The following is a 19,871-nucleotide window of genomic DNA, read 5'->3' on the forward strand; positions in this document are numbered from 1 at the left end:
GATACTCAGACCAAAAGCCAATTCAACTAAGCTCAAGAAAGCACAGACTGGTCATAGATTAACAGAGGGATTTGCAGATAATTGGGATATTCAGTGTACTGGTTTTCAAACTTTTGTGTAGATTTGAAATTTTTTAAAATAAGTAATAAACAAAATCTACCCTATTCCTCATAACTCATTTATTTGTTAAATATCAAGTTATTTTTAAAACTAAGCTTGGTAAAGTTTTATATATCAATGTTCTAAAATCTCTAATTTTAAGACTACTCTTTCAATATTTTTTTCAAAACATTGTAACATGCATTTCCACTAAATATGATAGGTCATGATAATAAAAATTAATCTTTCACAAAGCATTAAGGTACGCAAGTACATTTCATAAATGCATATCCACTATTGTTCTGACACAGCCATTTTGTTGACAAAATTGTAGGTTGAGTGCAGGCCCCCAAGGTTACATAAATTCAGGATCAAGCAGGCATCAGGTAAAAAGACAAAGGCCCCTTTAAAATACCGTGGCATAGGGAAGACAATAGACAAATACAAATTTTAAATAGAGGTTTATGTGTTTCATTCAAAATGTTCTACTTACATTAAGATATCTTTGTCCTGGATAGATCTGGAGAAGTCTACTGTATTTCACAAAACTGAGCTTATAAAATCAGGTCAGTAATGAAAATTCCTAATCATTATCACTTATTTGGCTAATAAAAATCATACTTGTATAATTAAGCCATGACCATTTTCCAATTTGGGACATGAATTATTAAAATTATCACAAGTACCATGTTAACAAGTATGTAATATCTAAAATTGCTTATATTAGTAATTAATTAATAACTGTGAGGAAAAACAAAGGGTCTTGACATTTTTAAAGAGGTATATTAACTTATTAATAAAAGATGCATAATATCTAAGCAAAAAACATACAGCAATTGTATTGAGTAAGAAAACACCCTAATTGTGAAGTGTAAGAAAGTACTCAATAGAGGCTTACAAAACTACCTGCATCAAACTCAAATTCTGCTCCATCAGCACTGGTATCACTTTGAAGACCACCCCCATTGTCCAATCCAAGTCCATCTTCATGTTCATGGTCCATAGCTATTTGAGGTTTCAGAGGCTGAGCTGGTCTATGTAAGCTAACTCCTTTAAAGGCTGGTGTCACCACAATAAACTTCATCCACTGCCTTGCCAGTGCAACTAAACCTTTCTTCAAAGTTACCAAAGCAGGAAGTCCATCACTCTGTAACAATAATGATGTGGTTAGAAGTAATCTAATGTAATAATATCAGTTACCATTTAAGTGTTTTGCATGTATTTATTCAAATATCATAATTCCCATTTACAGATAAAGAAACTAAAACTTAGATGTTAAGTAATTTGTTCAAAGTTACCCAAGAGAGTCAGGATTTCAATTATATGTAGACTACAGAATCTAATCTCTAGATACAATATTTCATCTTTGTGTCATAAAACAACACAACAGCACAGGTGAATATGATACTAGATGTGGGATACAAAATTGAAATTTTTTTTAAGAAGCATTCAATCTACTTTACTTATTTTGCCTAAGTGAAGAATCAAAATGTACTTTGAGCTACTTGGAACATTCAGTAAGCAAAGAGGAAGTAAAATTATTTCCTTCAAAGATTAGATAACTACCATTGTTTTAACATTTTAAAAAATAAATTACTATAACTTATGCAGTATGCTAGACATAGATGAATTTGTAACTGCCTTGAAAGTTAACTGTATTATCAGTAATAATTATATACTTTAAAATACATTTTATTCCACATGGTGACGATTATAAGAAAGAAACTTTTGGCTCTTTTCCTGTTACCTTAGTCTAATTACCTTGACTTAGCCTAAAGAGAAAAATATCTAACTCCTCTTCATCCTGCTTCCTATCATTCCTCATTTTAGGAGAAATGGTTAATTTGATTGAAGAGCACTATTTACTAGAGGGCAGGAATCACCCTGTTTACTTTCTGAGGAACACCAAGTCCACTAGCCTGTCCTTTCATTCCTAGCCTCACATGAGGGCCATATTGTGCTTCTTCCTCTTACATGGAAAACACATCTGGCAGAGCATCCATCCATGGGAAACGCCTGCCCTGTTCAAGCTTCTCTACCTATAACTACACAGGCAAGTTAGGCTTACACTGTAGATTTTCCAGTCTTCAATTCACAGGGAGGGAGTAAAAAGCACTACACCAGCCTTAAGTCTAAGTGTCTTTTTCAAATCCAACACTTACTAGAGATTCTTGACTTGCCTGATGAATGGCTTGACTGGCCATTAATAATACTGATACATTGGTCCCTAATTTGACTAAAGATTCTTGTGTGTCCCCTATTGGCCAGCAGCTTGAAGAAGAGAAGAGAGATCCTAGAAGTTGTAAAACTCTAATCATCATGTGTTATCTGCTTTTCTAAAGGCAGAGATGGATTGTATTTATTTTGTGCAATTATATATTCTCCCCTCAATCATCAGTTAGTCCCTGTTTCATCAAACTGTATGTGAAATTTGGCTCTGGTGATTATTCTCTTGCTTAAAAACTCTTTATACCTTTAGCTTCCAAGACATCAATCTTTCCTGGTTCTCCTACCTCTTTCTTTCCCTTCCCGTCACTCCATGTATCCCTATCCAACGACCTACACCCCCTTTAATTTTGGCACTCTTCAGGATTCCATCCTTGAGCAGTTTATTACTCAACATAGCATTCCTGGAAATCTCATCCATGTCTACAGCTTCTACTAACACCTTTATGCTAGCAACTCCCAAATCATTAATCTGAGCACACTCTTTGTCTATAGACCCGTATTTCTTTTTTTTTTCTTTATTTTTGAGACAGAGTTTTGCTCTTGTTGCCCACGCTGGAGTGAAATGGAGTGATCTTGGTTCGTTGCAGCCTCTGCCTCCCAGGTTCAACCAGTTCTCCTGCCTCAGTCTCCCGAGTAGCTGGGATTACAGGTGTCAGCCACCACACCCAGCTAATTTTTTGTATTTTTAGTAGAGACAGAGTTTTGCCATGTTGGCTAGCTCGATCTCGAACTCTTGGCCTCAGACGATCCACCCGCCTCAGCCTCCCAAAGTGCTGGGATTATAGGTGTGAGCCACCGTGCCTGGACAATAGACCTGTATTTCTAACCATTCTCATATGCATCTCAAACCCTGTGTATCAGTGGTCCACCAACAGAATAGAGAATTCCTTAAAACTAATGTAGTTTCAGTAACTTACCATTGTAGCATCATCAATGATGGAGTAATTTGCCTGGTGCAGGTAGTGGTGTAGTATATTACATAGTAAACACGAAGGATTTTCTTGGAGAAAGCGAGCAACTTTCGTAAGTCTGTTGTATTTACTTCTTAGGGGAAAATGTACACTTTTATTCTAAAATCAAGAAACAACAATAGATTTAGAGTGATGGGTATGAAAGAGCCTACAAATAAAAGATATTCAGTAATTAAGAACTTGTAAGTCTGTTCTTACAAGTCTGATATTTTCCAACAATGATTAACAATAAGGGGTCATTTTCAATACTAAAGTTTGTATAATACCTTATTTAAAGACATACCTCTAATGCTTCTGTCATTATGCATCCCATAACAGCACAAATTCTCAAGGTTCCCTCGGTTTCCAATTTGTTTAAGGATGACTTGAGTTGGTCAATGGGAACAAGCCATGCACCAACAGCTGGCGTTGCAGTGCTTAAAAGGTTCAGCTGCCTTTTAACATAAATAAAAAATTATAAAAACAAGTGTCAAAATTTGTATTTCAAACAATTCCCCATACCTACTGTACTTAGTGGTTGTTTTACTCAGGCAAAATTACTTCATTTTCTTTTTGAGCACTGATAAATTATGAAAGCAAAACTAAGAAATGTAAAAAAATTGGACAATAGAAAAGAAAGAAAAAAAAAAGCCTGTCAGAGATAAAAAGAGTAAACAAAAGTCTAAGGGAGGGGAACATATAAAAATAAAACTAAAGTACTATGAAAGAAATTGGGTCAAACAAGGTGAGACTAATGTCTACAAAACATATGAAGTAAGAATGATGAAAAAGTTGCAACCTTAATACTATATATACCAGAAAAGTAATTTTAAAAAATATGAAACAGAATTGTATTCTATTTAAAATAAAGAAACATCAAGGGATAATACTATATTTTAAAAACTCTTTACCTAGAAAATGCATGTGTGTGAGATCTCACATTGGTGGGAGCTGCAAAACTAAACCAAATTTCTTTAATGGTCAACTTCATGCTACATGAATCTGGAGGAGGAGGCATCAGAGGTAGATCTTTTTTCAAATCATCAGATTCGACTCCTTCATCCTATATAAAATAGAATGCCAAAAACTTATTAACATACAGCCCTTAAAACTACTAACACAGAGGCTAATGTTTTCAGTGCAAAACCTTTTCATCAAATCAAGTCTGGGAACGTCTGTACTTCTCCTTTATGTTTGAAGGATATTTTTGCCAGATATACTATCCTTTGAAAAGTGTTCTTCCTTCAGCACTTAAATATGTCTTGCCACGCTCTCCTGGCCTGTAAAGATTCCACTGAAAAATCTGCTTCCAGTTATATCAGAGCTCCATCGTTACTTGTTTCTTTTCTCTTGCTGCTTTTAGGATCCTTTACTTTATGCTTGACCTTTGGGAGTTTAATGATTAAATATCCTGAGGTAGTCTTAATTGGTTTAAATCTGCTTGGTATTCTCTGCCTTCTTGTACTTGAATACTGATATCTTTCTCAAGGTTTGGGAAGTTCTCTGTTGTTATCCCTTTAAATAAACTTTCTACGTCTCTTTCTCTACCTTCTCTTTAAGGCCAGTAACTCTTAGATTTGACCTTTTGAGGCTATTTTCTAGATCTTGTAGGCATGCTTTGTTCTTTTTCATTCCTTTTTTCTTTTGTCTCCTCTGTGTGTTTTCAAACAGTCTGTCTTCAAGCTCATTAATTCTTTCTTCTACTTGAGCAATTTTGCTAGTAAGAGACTCTGATGCATTCTTCACTATGTCACTTGGATTTTTCAGCTCCAGAATTTCTGCTGGATTACTTTTAATTGTTTGTCAAATTTATCTAATAAGATTCTGAATCCCTTCTCTGTGTTACCTTGAATTTCTCTGAGTTTCCTCAATACAGTTATTTTGAATTCTCTGTCTTGAAATTTCTCTGGGATTAGTCCCGGGTGCCTTATTTAATTCATTCGGTGAGGTCGTAGTTTGCTGGCTGTTTTTGATGCTTGTGGATATTCATCAGTGTCTGGGCATTGAACAGTTAGGTGTTTGTTGTAGTCTTCACAGTCTGGGCTTGTTTGTACCCATCCTTCCTTCTTGGGAAGGCTTTTCAGGTATTCAAAGGGACTTGGGTGTTATAAGTTTTTGGCCAGCACAGTCATATCTGCATTAGGGGGCACCCCAAGCCCTGTATCACTGTTCTTGCAACTTATAGAGGTACCACCTTGGTGGTGTTGGATAAGATCCAGAAGATTCTCTAGATTACCAGACAGAGGCTCTTATTATCTTCCCTTACTTTCTCCCAAAGAGAATCTCTCTCTGTGTGTGCTGAGCTTCCCGGGGCTGGGAAAGCAGTGACACAAGCACCCCTGTGGCTACCACCACTGGAACTGTGTGGGGTTAGACCTGAAGCCAGCATAGCACTTTGTCTCACCCAGGGCCTGCTGTAACCACTACCTGACTTCTGCCTATATTTGCTCACAGACCTAGAACTCTACAATCAGTAGGTGGTGAAGCCAACCAGGCTTGTATATTTCCCTTCAGGGTGGTGAGTTCCCCAGGCTCTGGGCAGGTCTAGAGATACTATCCAGGAGCCAACAACTGGAGACAAAAACCTTATAAATCTACTTGGTGTGCTATTCTACCATGCCTGAGCTGGCACTTATATCATGAGACACCGACCTTCCCACTCTTCTCTCCCCTTTCCACAGGCAGAGAATCCTAACCCCATGGCCACCACCATCACAGGCCCAGGGGTAGTACCGTCAAACTACCACTGATGTTCACTTAAGGTCCAAGAACTGTTCAGTCAGCATGTGGTGAATGCTGTCAGGCCTGAAACTCACCCTTCAGGACAGTGGGCTCCTTGCTGACCCAGGACAGGTCCAGAAATGTCATCCAGGAGCCATGTCCTGAAATCAGGGACCCCAAGAGCCTGCTTAGTACTCTGCATATTGCAGCCACGCTGGCATCAAAGGCACAAGACAAAGTCCCCTTTACTTTTCCCTCTACTTTTCTCAAGCAGGAAGAACGTCTCACTATAGCCACCACAGCTAGGAATGTGCTAGGTCATACCTAAACCAGCACATCGCAGAGTGTCACCCAAGGCCCATGATGTACTACCTGGGTACTGCTGGTTATTCAGGGCTCAAAGGCTCTTCAGTCAGCAGGTGATTGATCCTGCCAGGACTGGGTCCTTTCCTTCAATGCAGTGGGTTCCCTTCTGGCCTAGAGTGTGTCTAGAAATGTCCAGGAACTACGGTCTGGAATGGAGGTGTCATGACTCTGCTAAATACTAAATGATGATGTCTAAAAGGCCACTAAACACAATTCTGGAGCTCAAGTAAAGAGCTGGTGCTAAAGGTGTGGCCAGTGGGAAAGAGAAGTGTCATTAAATTACGGAACTGACCTAGAAAATGAAATTCATCAGGGAGCAGACAAATAGCCAGAAGAAAGGAAGAGCCAACAACAGAACCTGAGGGGACCACTACATTTAAGAAGAAAAAATTCCATAAGGAAATGGACCAATAAAGTCAGAGAACCCAAAGAAAATAATGTTAGCAAATTCAAGGACTTTCAGCAAGGAGAGTAGGATCTGAGAGATCAAGAAAGATGCTTGAATTTCTGTCAAGTATTTTAGTAGGTGAAGGAGAAGGAAAGAACAGCTAGGCTCGTCGCAGCTCTTCTGTCCAGCGAGTAGCTATTGTATTTTTAAATTTCCTTAATTAAAGTGATAATACATCCCTCAAACATTTCCAAAGACCCCAAAAAAACAGTGATTAAACTCATTAAACTACACATTAAATAAAAACAAATGTTTTAAAAATAAATCCCTAGGAATAGGTGAGTATACCCATGATTACTAGATACCCATACTAGACTTCCTAATTAAAAGGTGGTTTCTTTGGAACTTTTTCCTCTCCAATTGGCCTAATTTTCAAAGTGACCAGAAATATATGTACATATGTTTTAGAATAACAGTTACTACGTTATTATGTACTAGATACTGAGCTAAGCCCTTCATATGTACTGTCTGCTTCAATCTTCACAACACTGCAAGGTCAGTATCATGACCATACTCCTATTACAGGTAAAGAAACTTAGGAAAAGGTAAGGGACTTGCCCCAGGTCACCAGTTAGTGGCACAACATTTCTTCAACACAAAATTTGGAATATTTTTGTTGTTGTTGTTACTGTACTCATCACCACCCATGTAATTCTACCATAATAAAAATAAAAAGTGAGTTGAATATAAGGTACTAATCAGAACTCTTAACTGAAATAAGCAGACACCGACAAAAATATTTAGAACTGACATAAAATACTAGCAATAACAAAATGACTTCTGTTAAAATCCTCTAAAACCTATAGGTGGGCTTCTCTTAAATTTTATTAATCTATTAATTCAACAAATATTTATTAAGTATCTAATATGAGCAAAGCATAATGCTAGGACTATGACGGATATAAATATATCTATGATATACTTCAGAAATTCTATTCTAGTAGTATATTCAGCAACATACTTTGACTAACATTTAAGTAGATATCATAAATCCAAAATAGGGAAAGACAGGCAAATACACTCCAGAAACTAATTTTGAATTGCGCATGTAGTTTTCTTTGTTATTTTTCTAAAGCACCATTATTATTGTTATTAGAAAGTCACTGACCTGTTCATCTGAAACAGAATTTCCATTTAAGTCTGAGGAAGGGCTTGTCCGGTCACATGGAAGATTATCATCAGAGACATCAGTATTATAACCACTTCCGGTTGGAGAATCAGAAGAATTATTGGATGTCAGCACTCCACCCCTTTCTGTGTCACTAGCTTTACCCATAATTCCAAAACTGTTATATAAAACAGCACCAGACTGTCTTCCTCCTATAAAAATAAAAAAAAGTATTTATTATAAATGGTGGGAAAGTATCTTAATGCTGTACTCTACAATATCTGTATACAATTTCATAAAGACTATTTTTTTCTCACCAAGTCTTTGCCCTTATTTATAAAAGTAATGTATCATTGAATTATCAGGTAAATAATTGTAGGCATATACAACTACTATTATTTACAGTAATTACTATTTTATATATTACTAAACCTAAAAAAAGTGTTATACACATATCAACCTTCCTTTTTGAGATATTACTCAATAATATATAAGAAAGCATATATAATTCTAAGTAGATATTTTTCACTGAATAAAGAATTTACAGTTTTTATATCCTATATGGCATAATTCTACTGATCTACTGATCAAAGATCCAGTTTTCCAAGATGCAAAGCTTCAAAAAATTGGGTGGCTTTATATTTTATTTGGGAATTCGTTCTGAAAAACATATTGTTTTTTTCAAGCTCTACCTAGTTTTAAAATCACATAATGGAGGAAAAGTTCCACTTCGGCAATTGGTATGAGGCACTCACCCCTGATAAATAATCCCAGATACCACAGTTTCTGCTTTATTATGTTGATTCAGGTTACTGAAAGCCATGATTGTTCAAAACATTTCTGCAATATAGGGCAAATTTGTCCCCAACTTAAGCAGAATTCAACAAAAAATGCTTGCCTTTTATGGTTAAATTTTCAAGTCCACATTCAAACATTATCCATCCCCATTTTTCTTGGCTGGGACCTATTCGAGTTACATCTGGAACAGCTTGCTGATCAGTTTCATCCACAAAAGTAAATTCATCCAACTCTTCAAGAGTAAATAAAACTTTGGACTTCTCAAAAGGAATAGCAGTGATTGCACAGGTCCCAATGTCTATTATCAAAAGAGAGCAAAATGACCATTTTTAAAGATGTAAGTTTACACTTAAAAAAAAAAATTGGACAACTGGCACACAGGTTGTCTTTAAAAGATGTCTCAGTGCTCTGCCGAAAAGATAGGAAAAATAAACAAATGAGCTAACTTTTAGAATAATGCTGCCTAAGAGGAAGAAAAGAAGATTTTATGATTAACAAGTTGCTCAAAGATAGTATGAATTTGTTTCTGAATGATTACAGGATATTCTAAAAAATATAAAGTTAAAAATATCCTAAATAATTCATATTCACAGTAGTTTTAAATACTTTCATCATCTCACAAAATAAAAAAAAATTTCAATTAATTACCAAGCCTTAGGAAAAACATGATTTTCTAGGCAAATTATAGCTTTCACTAAAAGACTGTTTTATACTAACATATTTTATATAACTACAATTTATCATAGACCTTGTCATGCTTCCATGGCTTACAGATACACCGTGGAAATTAACATCCCAAGTGCCTGGGAGAAGTTTTACTTTATCTTACTTTTTTCATTTCTCTCTCTGATTATCGCTAATGAATAAAAATATATATATATTTAAAACACACGTAAATTTACCATTCAAGGATAACTTGTTTATATTTGAAGTACACTGCCTTCTAGCCCTTTAGAGATCACTTTGCAAACCCAGCTTTGGTTCACATTTTTCATGCAATAGTAAATAATTTCCTCAGGTCATTAAAATTTTTTCAAATATATAATTTTAATAGCTATATAAAATTCCATCATATGGAAATGACATTCTTTGCATTTATAATTAAAAGGTGTTATTCAGAGAATAAATATTCACCTACATTTTCTTAGAGTTTTCTCATTATTTAGTTTTTTTGTATTTGTCTTTAATCCCATACATATCCAGATGTATCAAAGTTCAAAAAATTATGAAAAAGTACACAATGAAAAGCCTCTAACAGCACAACCAGACACCTAGTTTCCCTCCCTATAAGGGTAACAAATATCATGAGGTTATTAAGTATCCTTTGGCAAATAACTAACCTACATATAAGCAAAGACATCTACATTTTTGCCACATTTTTACAGAAATGTCCACCTTGGAATTTCGTTGGGAGTTTTGTCTTCAATGAGACTTTTTTCTGCATGATAATGCCTTTCAAAATTATATAAGGTTCTGCTTATGGTCTGTGTAATACCCAGTGCAAACTGGTTACCCGTGCAAACTACAGAGCTGATAAAAGTGTCTTCACTCAAGCCACCACATTTTTCACCAGTTTTAGGACTACAGATCTTAGGCAGTCATGAAAAGTCCCTTGAAAATCTCAGGTCAAAGGCTTTGAGCCTCATACCTGGGATGAAAAAAATAAGCCTTGAGAAAGTCAAAACATATACACAGACTCAGAATGCAGACAGGATCATGGAAACTTCAGAACCTATAAAATACAGTAAGCAAATTCAAGGAATTCATTTGTTTATTCATTATTCAGGATTGGTCACCAGTCCCACATAAAGATTTCAGCAGAGCAATCATCTCAAGCATGATTAACAAATCTAACTTTTTCTGAATTGAATCTGACATTCTGAAATCATTTAAGTTTCTAAATAAGAAAATGTGCTAAATAAGAATCAAAAATATTAAAATGACATATAACAGCTCTACTTTCTTTTTACCTCACTAGGGACACTAAGAGAGATGTGTGTCACCTTATTGCTGCTACATTTTACAGTCTCTCTGGTTTTGATTAATATTATAATTAATTCTTTTTAACACTGTTTTACAAACAGAATGATTTAAAAAATTAGAAAGACTATAAAGATCATGTCCTTTCTGTTCTTTTCTTTTTTTTGAGACGGAGTCTCGCTCTGTCGCCCAGACTGGAGTGCAGTGGTGCAATCTCGGCTCATTGCAAGTTCCACGTCCCGGGTTCACGCCATTCTCCTGCCTCAGCCTCCCGTGTAGCTGGGACTACAGGCGCCCGCCAACGCACCTGGCTAATTTTTTTTTTTTGTATTTTTAGTAGAGATGGGGTTTCACCGTGTTATCCAGGATGGTCTCGATCTCCTGACCTCGTGATCCGCCCGTCTCAGCCTCCCAAAGTGCTGGGATTACAGGCGTGAGCACCGCGCCTGGCCTGTCCTTTCTGTTCTATGTAAATAGCATGGAAAAAACACATGGGAAATAGAAGCAGTTCCTAATTTGGGACCATAACACTTAACTTTCTTACCAAAGTTTATTTTCTATTCTGTACAGAATGTGAGTGACAAGTAGCTAAACACCACATGTTCAGTACAGGGAGAAATACCTTTCTCTTTCTTATAGAATATTCAAATTGTATCAATAGTCAAAAGAAAAAAACATGTTCCCTTTTGCAAAAATCATCTTAGATTTATATATGCCAAGAAAAAACATATTGGTTGTAGAATCCTACCTGTTGTATCAAGACCCCTAAGTTGCCCATGAACTCGATGAATGTTTAACTTGGCTGCAATTTCTTTGCCTTTTTCTGCTCCAGCATTTGATCTGAGAGATCCAGATGACTGAGGCTGCATCTTTGTGGCATGAACATACCTATCAAAATTTGATGTTCTACCAGGTTCTGCATTGTTTGAAGTCTCTTCAACCACACCTCTATGAAAAAAAGAGAGTAAAATGTTCAACATTCAAATAATACAGTTCAGAGAAAACATTTTACCTAAAAGGTTTACTTTAAAAAAAAAAACACTCTACTATTATACACCAATAGTAGTAAAAAATTCTTCAATGTTTACTGAAAGATACTATGAATAGAAATAGTAAAAAACTTTTAAAGACATATGTTACTAATTTATAAATTAAGATTTGAAATTCCAAAACCAGTTTTGAGTTTTAACATTACCTTCTTAGAAATGTATTAAAAATAAAAGATGATCAAGGCTTGCTTTTCCATCCAGCAAGATAATCATGGCTCAGATTAATAAAGTCTTTCTTACCTATTCATACGAACTTGTGTAGCAATTCTGTCAAAACACAATGCCACCAGGGAAACATGAGTCACACTCCTACCAGGAGCTGTAGTTGGAGATTCTTCCACTGAGGCTTGTAACAAACATAAGTTTACCTAACACACACACAAAATTTCAGAGCTGACAAGTGAAAAGTTATCACTTAAACATAAAATATGCACAAAAATGAAAAACTACTGTTAAGAATGGTATATCTATGTATCTGACAGTGAAGACGAAGCTTATGAATACAGATTCTCATAAAATAATCATAATTAAATTTTTACTGCATGAATGTGGAGCATTCTACTATTACCTAATATTCTGCTTAAGTAAACTATTTATATTACATTAAATCTACATTAGAGCATAGGAATAAAACATATATCTTTAATATTACACACTGTTCTACCATGATTCACGCTGGTAACTGAAAAGGACAAATACCATCAAAATGCTCTCCTCTTTCAGGAAACAAATTTTAAATATTAAATTGTTACCTTTGGTATGCTAACATTAGTCTGAAGACCTTTAATTGTTACATTATCTTGCTTCGTTATAAGATTTGTCTGTGCTTGTCCTTGGTTAGTCGTTCCTATTGTAGGGTGCTCAGTTTTTGTTCCTCTAACGTCTTGTTTGGAAGATAACTAAAAAGATCATAAGTGAAATTATTTCATAAGCTTTTCATAACTTCCACGTCATCCACAACAGCAACTCACTTATTCACACTGCCCCCCATGCCCATCTATGTGCCAGCTGCATTCTAGTTTTACATCACACCTTAAAATCCAAACCTTCGATAAGCTAGGAAATAGACTGGTAGCATCAGGGTTGAGAAAACTAATACATATTAAATTGAAGTCAGCCTATAGAGAAGCAGACAGAAAAAATGATACAGTAATTATAGGCATTTTTTAAGATCACTAAACTTTACTGGCTTGAAAACAAACTAGGTTTCTGATAATTGGCCCCTTTTTGGCTAGGAATATTTTTAAATTTCTTTTTTTCACTCATCTACTCTATCACATGAAATGCCAATATATATTAAATAAATAGTTAACTAAAATAATCAGTCTCACTTTCATCTCTCTTCTGGTCCCTACTCCAAGTATAATCCAGATAAATTTGAAAATCAAATGGAGAAGCTCTGGAAGAGCACTGGGATATGACTGCTAAGCAACTGGTTTCGTGGCTAGAACCACAATGTAAGTAGGGTATCACACAATGAGAGTAGTGACTTGATTCACTGAAGTGAATGAGGAAAATCTCAAAAGTAATACTAAGATACAAGTCATCTAATCATAGAGGAAAATCAAAACATAACCAGCTGTCTTAGAAAAGCAAGGTATCAGTCCTAAAGAATATTCATTCACTTAGGGCCAAAGCTCTTTAGAAAAGGCTTGGAACTAAGCTGCTTCTGAAATAAAACAAATAAAGCTACTTAATATATTTTTAAATAAATATTTTTACTACTAGTCAATCTATAGTACAGTTATATGTCCTGCCTTTTATGGAGCCAATGACATATAAACGCTTTTAGAACATGTCCAAATATTCTGATTTAACTTGTGAAGAAAATTTTTCAAGTTTGAATATTCTGTAACCATGATAAATATTCAGTTTGCTATGCCCACTGAATTTAAAAGTTCTTACATTTTCTGAGAAGGTAGTCTTGCTATTTTGGACAGCTTCCCTAAGGACTTTAGCATGAAGATCATCTACAATTGCAGCTGGATGTCGGGTACTAGCACAATGAACCATTGCTTCAATATATCTGAGGGGAAAAAGCAGTAAATGAAATATTTAAATGTCACTAATCCTACAACTTAGTTTATGTAAACATATCATGAAACATAGCACCATCTGAATATGTACAATTGCTCAACATTGAAATGGGAATGTCTAAGCCACATATTTAGAAATTATACAAGGGAAACATTTCTGAGGTTATCCCCACCATCACCACCCTCACCCCAAGAAGAAGTGTTCCACACTGGGCAATGATCTTTTCTTTAACAAACTTCTGAAGAATATTTCCTGTGTTCTTCATTTATATGACATATCATAAGAATCTTAATAGTATAAGTTATCAAAGAAAAATTATGGGCTTTTGCAGGAAAAGGAAGATTTTCATGAAAGCTCATCTCCACTGAACCCCTCTTCTCTTTCCAACTGCTTCTACACCACTTCCATTATGTTCTATTCTCATTTTTATTCATGTCAGTTTTATATAATATGTATTATTATATTATGGCAATACAATAATAAATTTGAATATACAGTCAGCTCTGCATATCTGTGGGTTCCAAATCCACACATTTAACCAAGAGCAGATTGAAAATACGGTATTCAAAATACAGTATTCATGGGATGCAGAACCCACCAATACAGAAGGTTGGCTTTTTTAATCCTCAGGTTCCACAAGACCAACTGGCAAGACTTGAGCATCTGTGGCTTTTGGTATCCACAGGTGTTCTGGAACCAATACCCGACAGATACGGAGGGACAACTGTAATTATTTAGGCTGAGAAAGTAGCAAATGATAACTGAAACACAGACCTCTTTAAGCATATTTTCATTTTTATTCAATCAAAATAGCTATCAATAATCTTCTATATGAACATATATCACATATACTTATAACTAACAACGATCTTCTATATGAACATGTCATATCACATATACTTATATCACAGAGTAACCATTGTATAAAGCAATAGTTGGATTTCTAGACAAAATCAATACCTGTCTAAAGCTTCAGCCACCAGGGGAGTCAAAACAATATCAACAGTTCCTTTTACTTCAACTATGGCTGTTGTCCTGGTCTGGGACACTGGTTGATCCAGGGTCCACTCTTCTGTTAATGTTTCATCATCTGTGTTATCAGCGAGTTTTTTTTCCAATGGAGTATATGGTGTACTACACAATTTAACAAGCAAATCATACATTAAAAAGACCATGAATTAGAAGTTAGAGCTTCCTTAATAAGTGAACACATGCATTCATTACAACCATAAATTTTATGGAATTGGACTTGACTTTTTTTTGTTTTTGCTTTTGAGACAGAGTCTCACTCTGTCACCTAGGCTAGAGTGCATTGGTGTGATCTCAGCTCACTGCAACCTCCTCCTCCCAAGTAGCTGGGATCACAGGCATGAGCCACCATGCCTAATTTTTTTTGTATTTTTAGTAGAGATGGGGTTTCACCATGTTGGCCAGGCTGGTCTCGAATTCCTGGCCTCAAGTGATCTGCCAGCCATGGCCTGTCAAAGTGCTGGGATTACAGGTGTGAGCCACCATGCCTGCCCTGGACTTGATATTTTATGTCCCAAAGACTTTTCAAAGGCCAAAAGAAGTACTAAAATGCTAATTGATCAAAGATGGCTAATACATCGAATGAGAAAAAAATTTTAATATATTTACCTGATGTACCTTTTCCAAATTATGAAAAATATGATACTGAATTCTTATTAGTCAGCAATTTTGATATGCCAAGTTATAGCATGTTTAAAAGAAATGCTACTGACTACTTATAAATGTAGCCAAAGCCATAGCAGGCAAAAGAGCTGAATTATTTTGGTAATTTATTCTTAATATAAAGTTCATACTCAAATAAAGAATGATTATTATTCAGAATAAACTCTACCCATCTCATAATCAAGGAATACACTTTAAAAGCATGTTATTTTTACTTACTTTGAAGTTGATCCTGAAAGTTGCATGCCTCTGTCTAGCAAAGAATTAGCTGTGAGCCCCTGCTTGATAACCTAGAATATAAAATACTATAGTCTAGATTTTTTTATATATTTCTCTAATTTTATATCAACTGATATATGTAAATATCTGAATTACCTAATATGATTTTGAGATATTTGATATAAACATTTGACAAACTGAGCAAATCAAAGAATATATTCAATTGGCAGCTTCACTTTGTTGATTCAAATAAATGGCAGAACAGGGTTGTGAGGGTAAAAGACTATAACTGAAACTTAAAAGCAAGTGTTTCAAATGTCTTTCCTCCAGAGTTTCTTTTTAAATTGAGTTTTTTCTCAAGCTAATTTTAGTCTTCTCCTAGCACAACCAACTTTTAAGTGGGAAAGAGAGTCACAGAAACATTAAACTATAGGAAAAACTGTTCTTATATTTTATATCCATAAATGATAACATGGAAAATAAATAAATGAACCTGACTAACCAAATTGAACCTTTATAAATGCTAGTCAGTTATTTAGACTTAATGGCAAAAAATAACTTTCTTACCTCCCAGGTCACTTTTTTTCCCCCTAACTACCCAAGCCTCTGGTAACCATCATTCTCCTCTCTACATCTGTAAGAGCTTGCTTAGATTCCACATGAGTGAAATCATGAAGTATTTGTCTTTTAGTGCCTTACTTATTTCACTTAACATAATGCCCTCCAGATTCATCCTATTGTCACAAATGACAGGATTTCCTTCTTCATGGCAGAATAATATTTCATTGTGTGTATATACTACATTTTCTTTATCTGTCCATTCATTGATGAACATTTAGGTTGATTCTATATATTAGCTATTGTGAATAGTCCTGTAATTAACATGGGAGTACAGACATCTCTTTAATAAATTGAATTAATTGCCTATGGATATATTACCCAGTAGTGGGATTGCTGGATCATATGGAATTCTATTTTTAACTGTTTGAGGTATCTCCATACTGTTTTTCATAATGATTGCACTAATTTACATTTCCACCAACAGTGCACAATTGTTCCCTTTTCTCTGCATCCTCGCCAATACATGTCATTTTTTTGTCTTTCTGGTAACAGCTGATGTTTTTTTGAAGCTTTCTAAAAATATTAATTCCTTGACCTGTCTTCTCTAGAGATTTGACTGTCTAATCAAACTAGAAAGATTTATTTAAAATACTGAAATAATTCTATCCTCCCAGGTACTATTCTGCACAAAGGCCATTCAGTTTTACACTGGAAAATTCATATATCAACATATTTCCACATAGACTAAAAAGTACATTTTGAAATCTTAGCATGGGCAACTGGTTTTGGGCAAGATAAGAAAATAGTACAACCTTAAAAACAAAATTTTGCAACTGTCACTAATGTTTCTTCTTCCTTCAATAAATATTATTCAAATGCCTACATAATCTACGAGAATATTCAACTCCATGTATCATGTCCCATCATTACTAATACAGTTTACGTCCAAGCCCTGGTCGTTTCTTGCACAGACTACTGTCACATCTCCTAAGTGATCACCCCAATTCCTCTTGCTTAATGACAATTCAATTCTACTTAGTGTTCAAAGTACATGAGATCATATCATATTTCCTTAAAACTCTGAAGAGTTAATAAATGAAACTAAAATAAAATTCAAACTCCTGATGCCATGGTCTATAAGCTCTGAATGATCTGACCTTTGTTTAGGTCTCTAGCCTCATTATGAGCAAGTCTCCCCACTCACTATTTCTCGGGCATGCTGATCTCTTTCCCGCTTCAGGGCTTTAGGAAGGTGATTGCCTCTGCCTGGAATGCAGTGCCCCGAGGTCCTCCTATCTTCAATTCCTCATCATCCTTCAAATTTCAGTCTAAATATTATCTCCTCAGATGGACCTTTCATCTCAATACAATCTAGGTGTCCCCACCCCTTGTTATTCTCTATCCCAGTATCCCTTGGTTATCATCATAGACTCTTCTCAATTTGTAATTATATACTGATCTATCTATCTATTAATTGTCAGTCTTCCACCTCTAAACCATAAGCTCCATATCCATTTCCCTCACCACTCTACACCAAATGCCTTGTTCAGAATACTGTATAATATCTGAATTATGAATAATTAAATAAGCATTTAGACACTTCAAATAAGTATAGTATTCATATTGGCTATAACCACTAAATTTATTTTGAGGTATTTTTAGCTTACCTAAAAAATTCTGTAATGCATTTTCAGAATACATTACAAAAATGCCCAACAACCATATTCATACTGAATTATAAGAACGCAAATGTCAAGTAAGTGGACATCGAAGGCTTTGCATGGAAGGAGTTGATGAATTAATAAAAAGAACATCATTAAAAACTTCAAAATTTTATTTTTAAGACACAGAAAATATGAATTCAGAAAGAGTTGATCCAAATCTTTTTTTTTTTTTTTTTTGAGACGGAGTGTCGCTCTGCCACCCAAGCTGGAATGCAGTGGCATGATCTCAGCTCACTGCAAGCTCCGCCTCCTGGGTTCAGGCCATTCTCCTGCCTCAGCCTCCTCAGCAGCTGGAACTACAGGCACCCGCCACCATGCCCAGCTAATAGTTTGTATTTTCAGTAGAGACGGGGTTTCACCATGTTAGCCAGGATGGTCTCGATCTCCTGACCTCGTGATCCGCCTGCCTCAGCCTTCCAAAGTACTGGGATTACAGGTGTGAGCCACCGCACCCAGCCTATCGTAATCTTAGAGTATAATGCAGACACAGAATATGTGTTGATTAGATTAATGCAGTGACAATCAACTATAAACCATTTCTCAATTTAATTTACTTAAATTTCTAATATTCATCAATAACTCTGTGACCTATCATACATAAAGCCATGGCTTCAGAAAGTCTATCTCTCAGAAAGGTAGCTAAAAAGAATGAGAGTAATTATGAAAATAATTTCTTAAAATTCTATTTTTCTAAATAAATATATCTATGGAAACTAATGATTTGGTTTATACCTTAAAAGTTGGAACAGAAAGCTGTTCAAATGATGATGAACTTTCTTCACTGGTTGGTGTATCCAGATCAAGGGGACGATGCAATGAGGATTTAGAGGTTCTTTTGTTGGATGGGTGCTTAACTGACCAATTAATTACCTGAAACTGAGTAAGGTAAGTCTGATAACAATTCATCACAGGTTGTTGTGGAGTAATCTGTTCACTCTCCACTGTTTTCTCACCTTCTACAATATATAGATGCTCTATAACATCATCTTCTCCACCTAACGCAGAAACAAATGAAGCCTGGGAAGGATGAGTTTTGAATGGTAGAGTTCGAGAATCCTGAATGCTTTCTCCATGTCCAGTCAGTGGCCCTTCTACACTGTGATATATGGAACCCCTACTGTAGTCAATCTGCTGGGTTTGCTTTTTCTTCTTTTTTCTACCTGGGTAAGTTCCAGGGCCTTCATCACTGCTAATGGGTTCAAATTCCTCAGCAGCAGAAAAGTAGGCTTCACTATCAGCCATTGACATGCTGGAATCCATTGATCGATACTGATGAAATGAATTAGAGTCTGCTGATGGTGTATATGGGAATGAACCAAAACTTCTCCTCTGCTTTGGTGAGTCTAGTACATTCTCATCACTTCGAGAGACATCACTACTAAACTGGACTCCAACTGTTACAGGCTGCTTGTCCCCATAGAAAGCAGCAGTAAGACTCTTAGTACTTCCAAGACGTGTGGAACAGACAGAGGCTTGTCGTTTCAAGGGAGATCTAAGAGGAGACTGACCTACTGACTTATCCTGAGTATTAGGAGACACAGGGCTGTTTCCTGAAATTTCTGTAGGGATACTAAAACAGAAAGAAAAGCTATTACCATTTTCTATACATCATAAAATTTACTCTAAGCATAAAAAGAAATATCAATAAAAATCCTTTTGGTAATTTTAATCATGTACTTTACAAATAAAAGAAAATCTACAATTTTATAATAAAATACCCAAAGTAGCAAAACAGTACAGTATGTGTTCATACCCCTCATTAGTTCCAAAAAATTTTGAGGTAGCTTAAAACACAATAAAAACTGAAAGAAACCCCAGAATGTAATCTTCTATCCATAATCCATGGACACTAATGCATTTATAATGTTTTCTTTTTCTTTCACATCCTTT

General features: G+C 35.4%; 1 protein-coding gene across 6 annotated transcripts in view; it reads right to left on the bottom strand.

Moving 5' to 3' along the window:
• The window catches only part of KIAA1109 (KIAA1109 ortholog), a 215,483-nt gene that overhangs the window by 102,739 nt on the left and 92,873 nt on the right, over window positions 1–19,871 (bottom strand). For all 6 annotated transcript variants that reach the window (XM_023217544.3, XM_023217545.3, XM_023217546.3 and 3 more), the window contains exons 29-41: window positions 18,714–19,551; window positions 15,697–15,767; window positions 14,746–14,919; window positions 13,654–13,774; window positions 12,501–12,647; window positions 11,989–12,116; window positions 11,448–11,647; window positions 8,820–9,017; window positions 7,922–8,133; window positions 4,190–4,341; window positions 3,583–3,733; window positions 3,246–3,398; window positions 1,006–1,246 (exon numbers count right to left, since the gene is read on the bottom strand). In XM_023217544.3, coding sequence (XP_023073312.2) covers window positions 1,006–1,246; window positions 3,246–3,398; window positions 3,583–3,733; window positions 4,190–4,341; window positions 7,922–8,133; window positions 8,820–9,017; window positions 11,448–11,647; window positions 11,989–12,116; window positions 12,501–12,647; window positions 13,654–13,774; window positions 14,746–14,919; window positions 15,697–15,767; window positions 18,714–19,551 — 2,786 coding nt within the window. The remainder of the gene's footprint in view (window positions 1–1,005; window positions 1,247–3,245; window positions 3,399–3,582; window positions 3,734–4,189; window positions 4,342–7,921; window positions 8,134–8,819; window positions 9,018–11,447; window positions 11,648–11,988; window positions 12,117–12,500; window positions 12,648–13,653; window positions 13,775–14,745; window positions 14,920–15,696; window positions 15,768–18,713; window positions 19,552–19,871) is intronic.

The sequence above is a fragment of the Piliocolobus tephrosceles genome, chromosome 3 (genome assembly GCF_002776525.5).
Source record: "Piliocolobus tephrosceles isolate RC106 chromosome 3, ASM277652v3, whole genome shotgun sequence".
NCBI lineage: Eukaryota > Metazoa > Chordata > Mammalia > Primates > Cercopithecidae > Piliocolobus > Piliocolobus tephrosceles.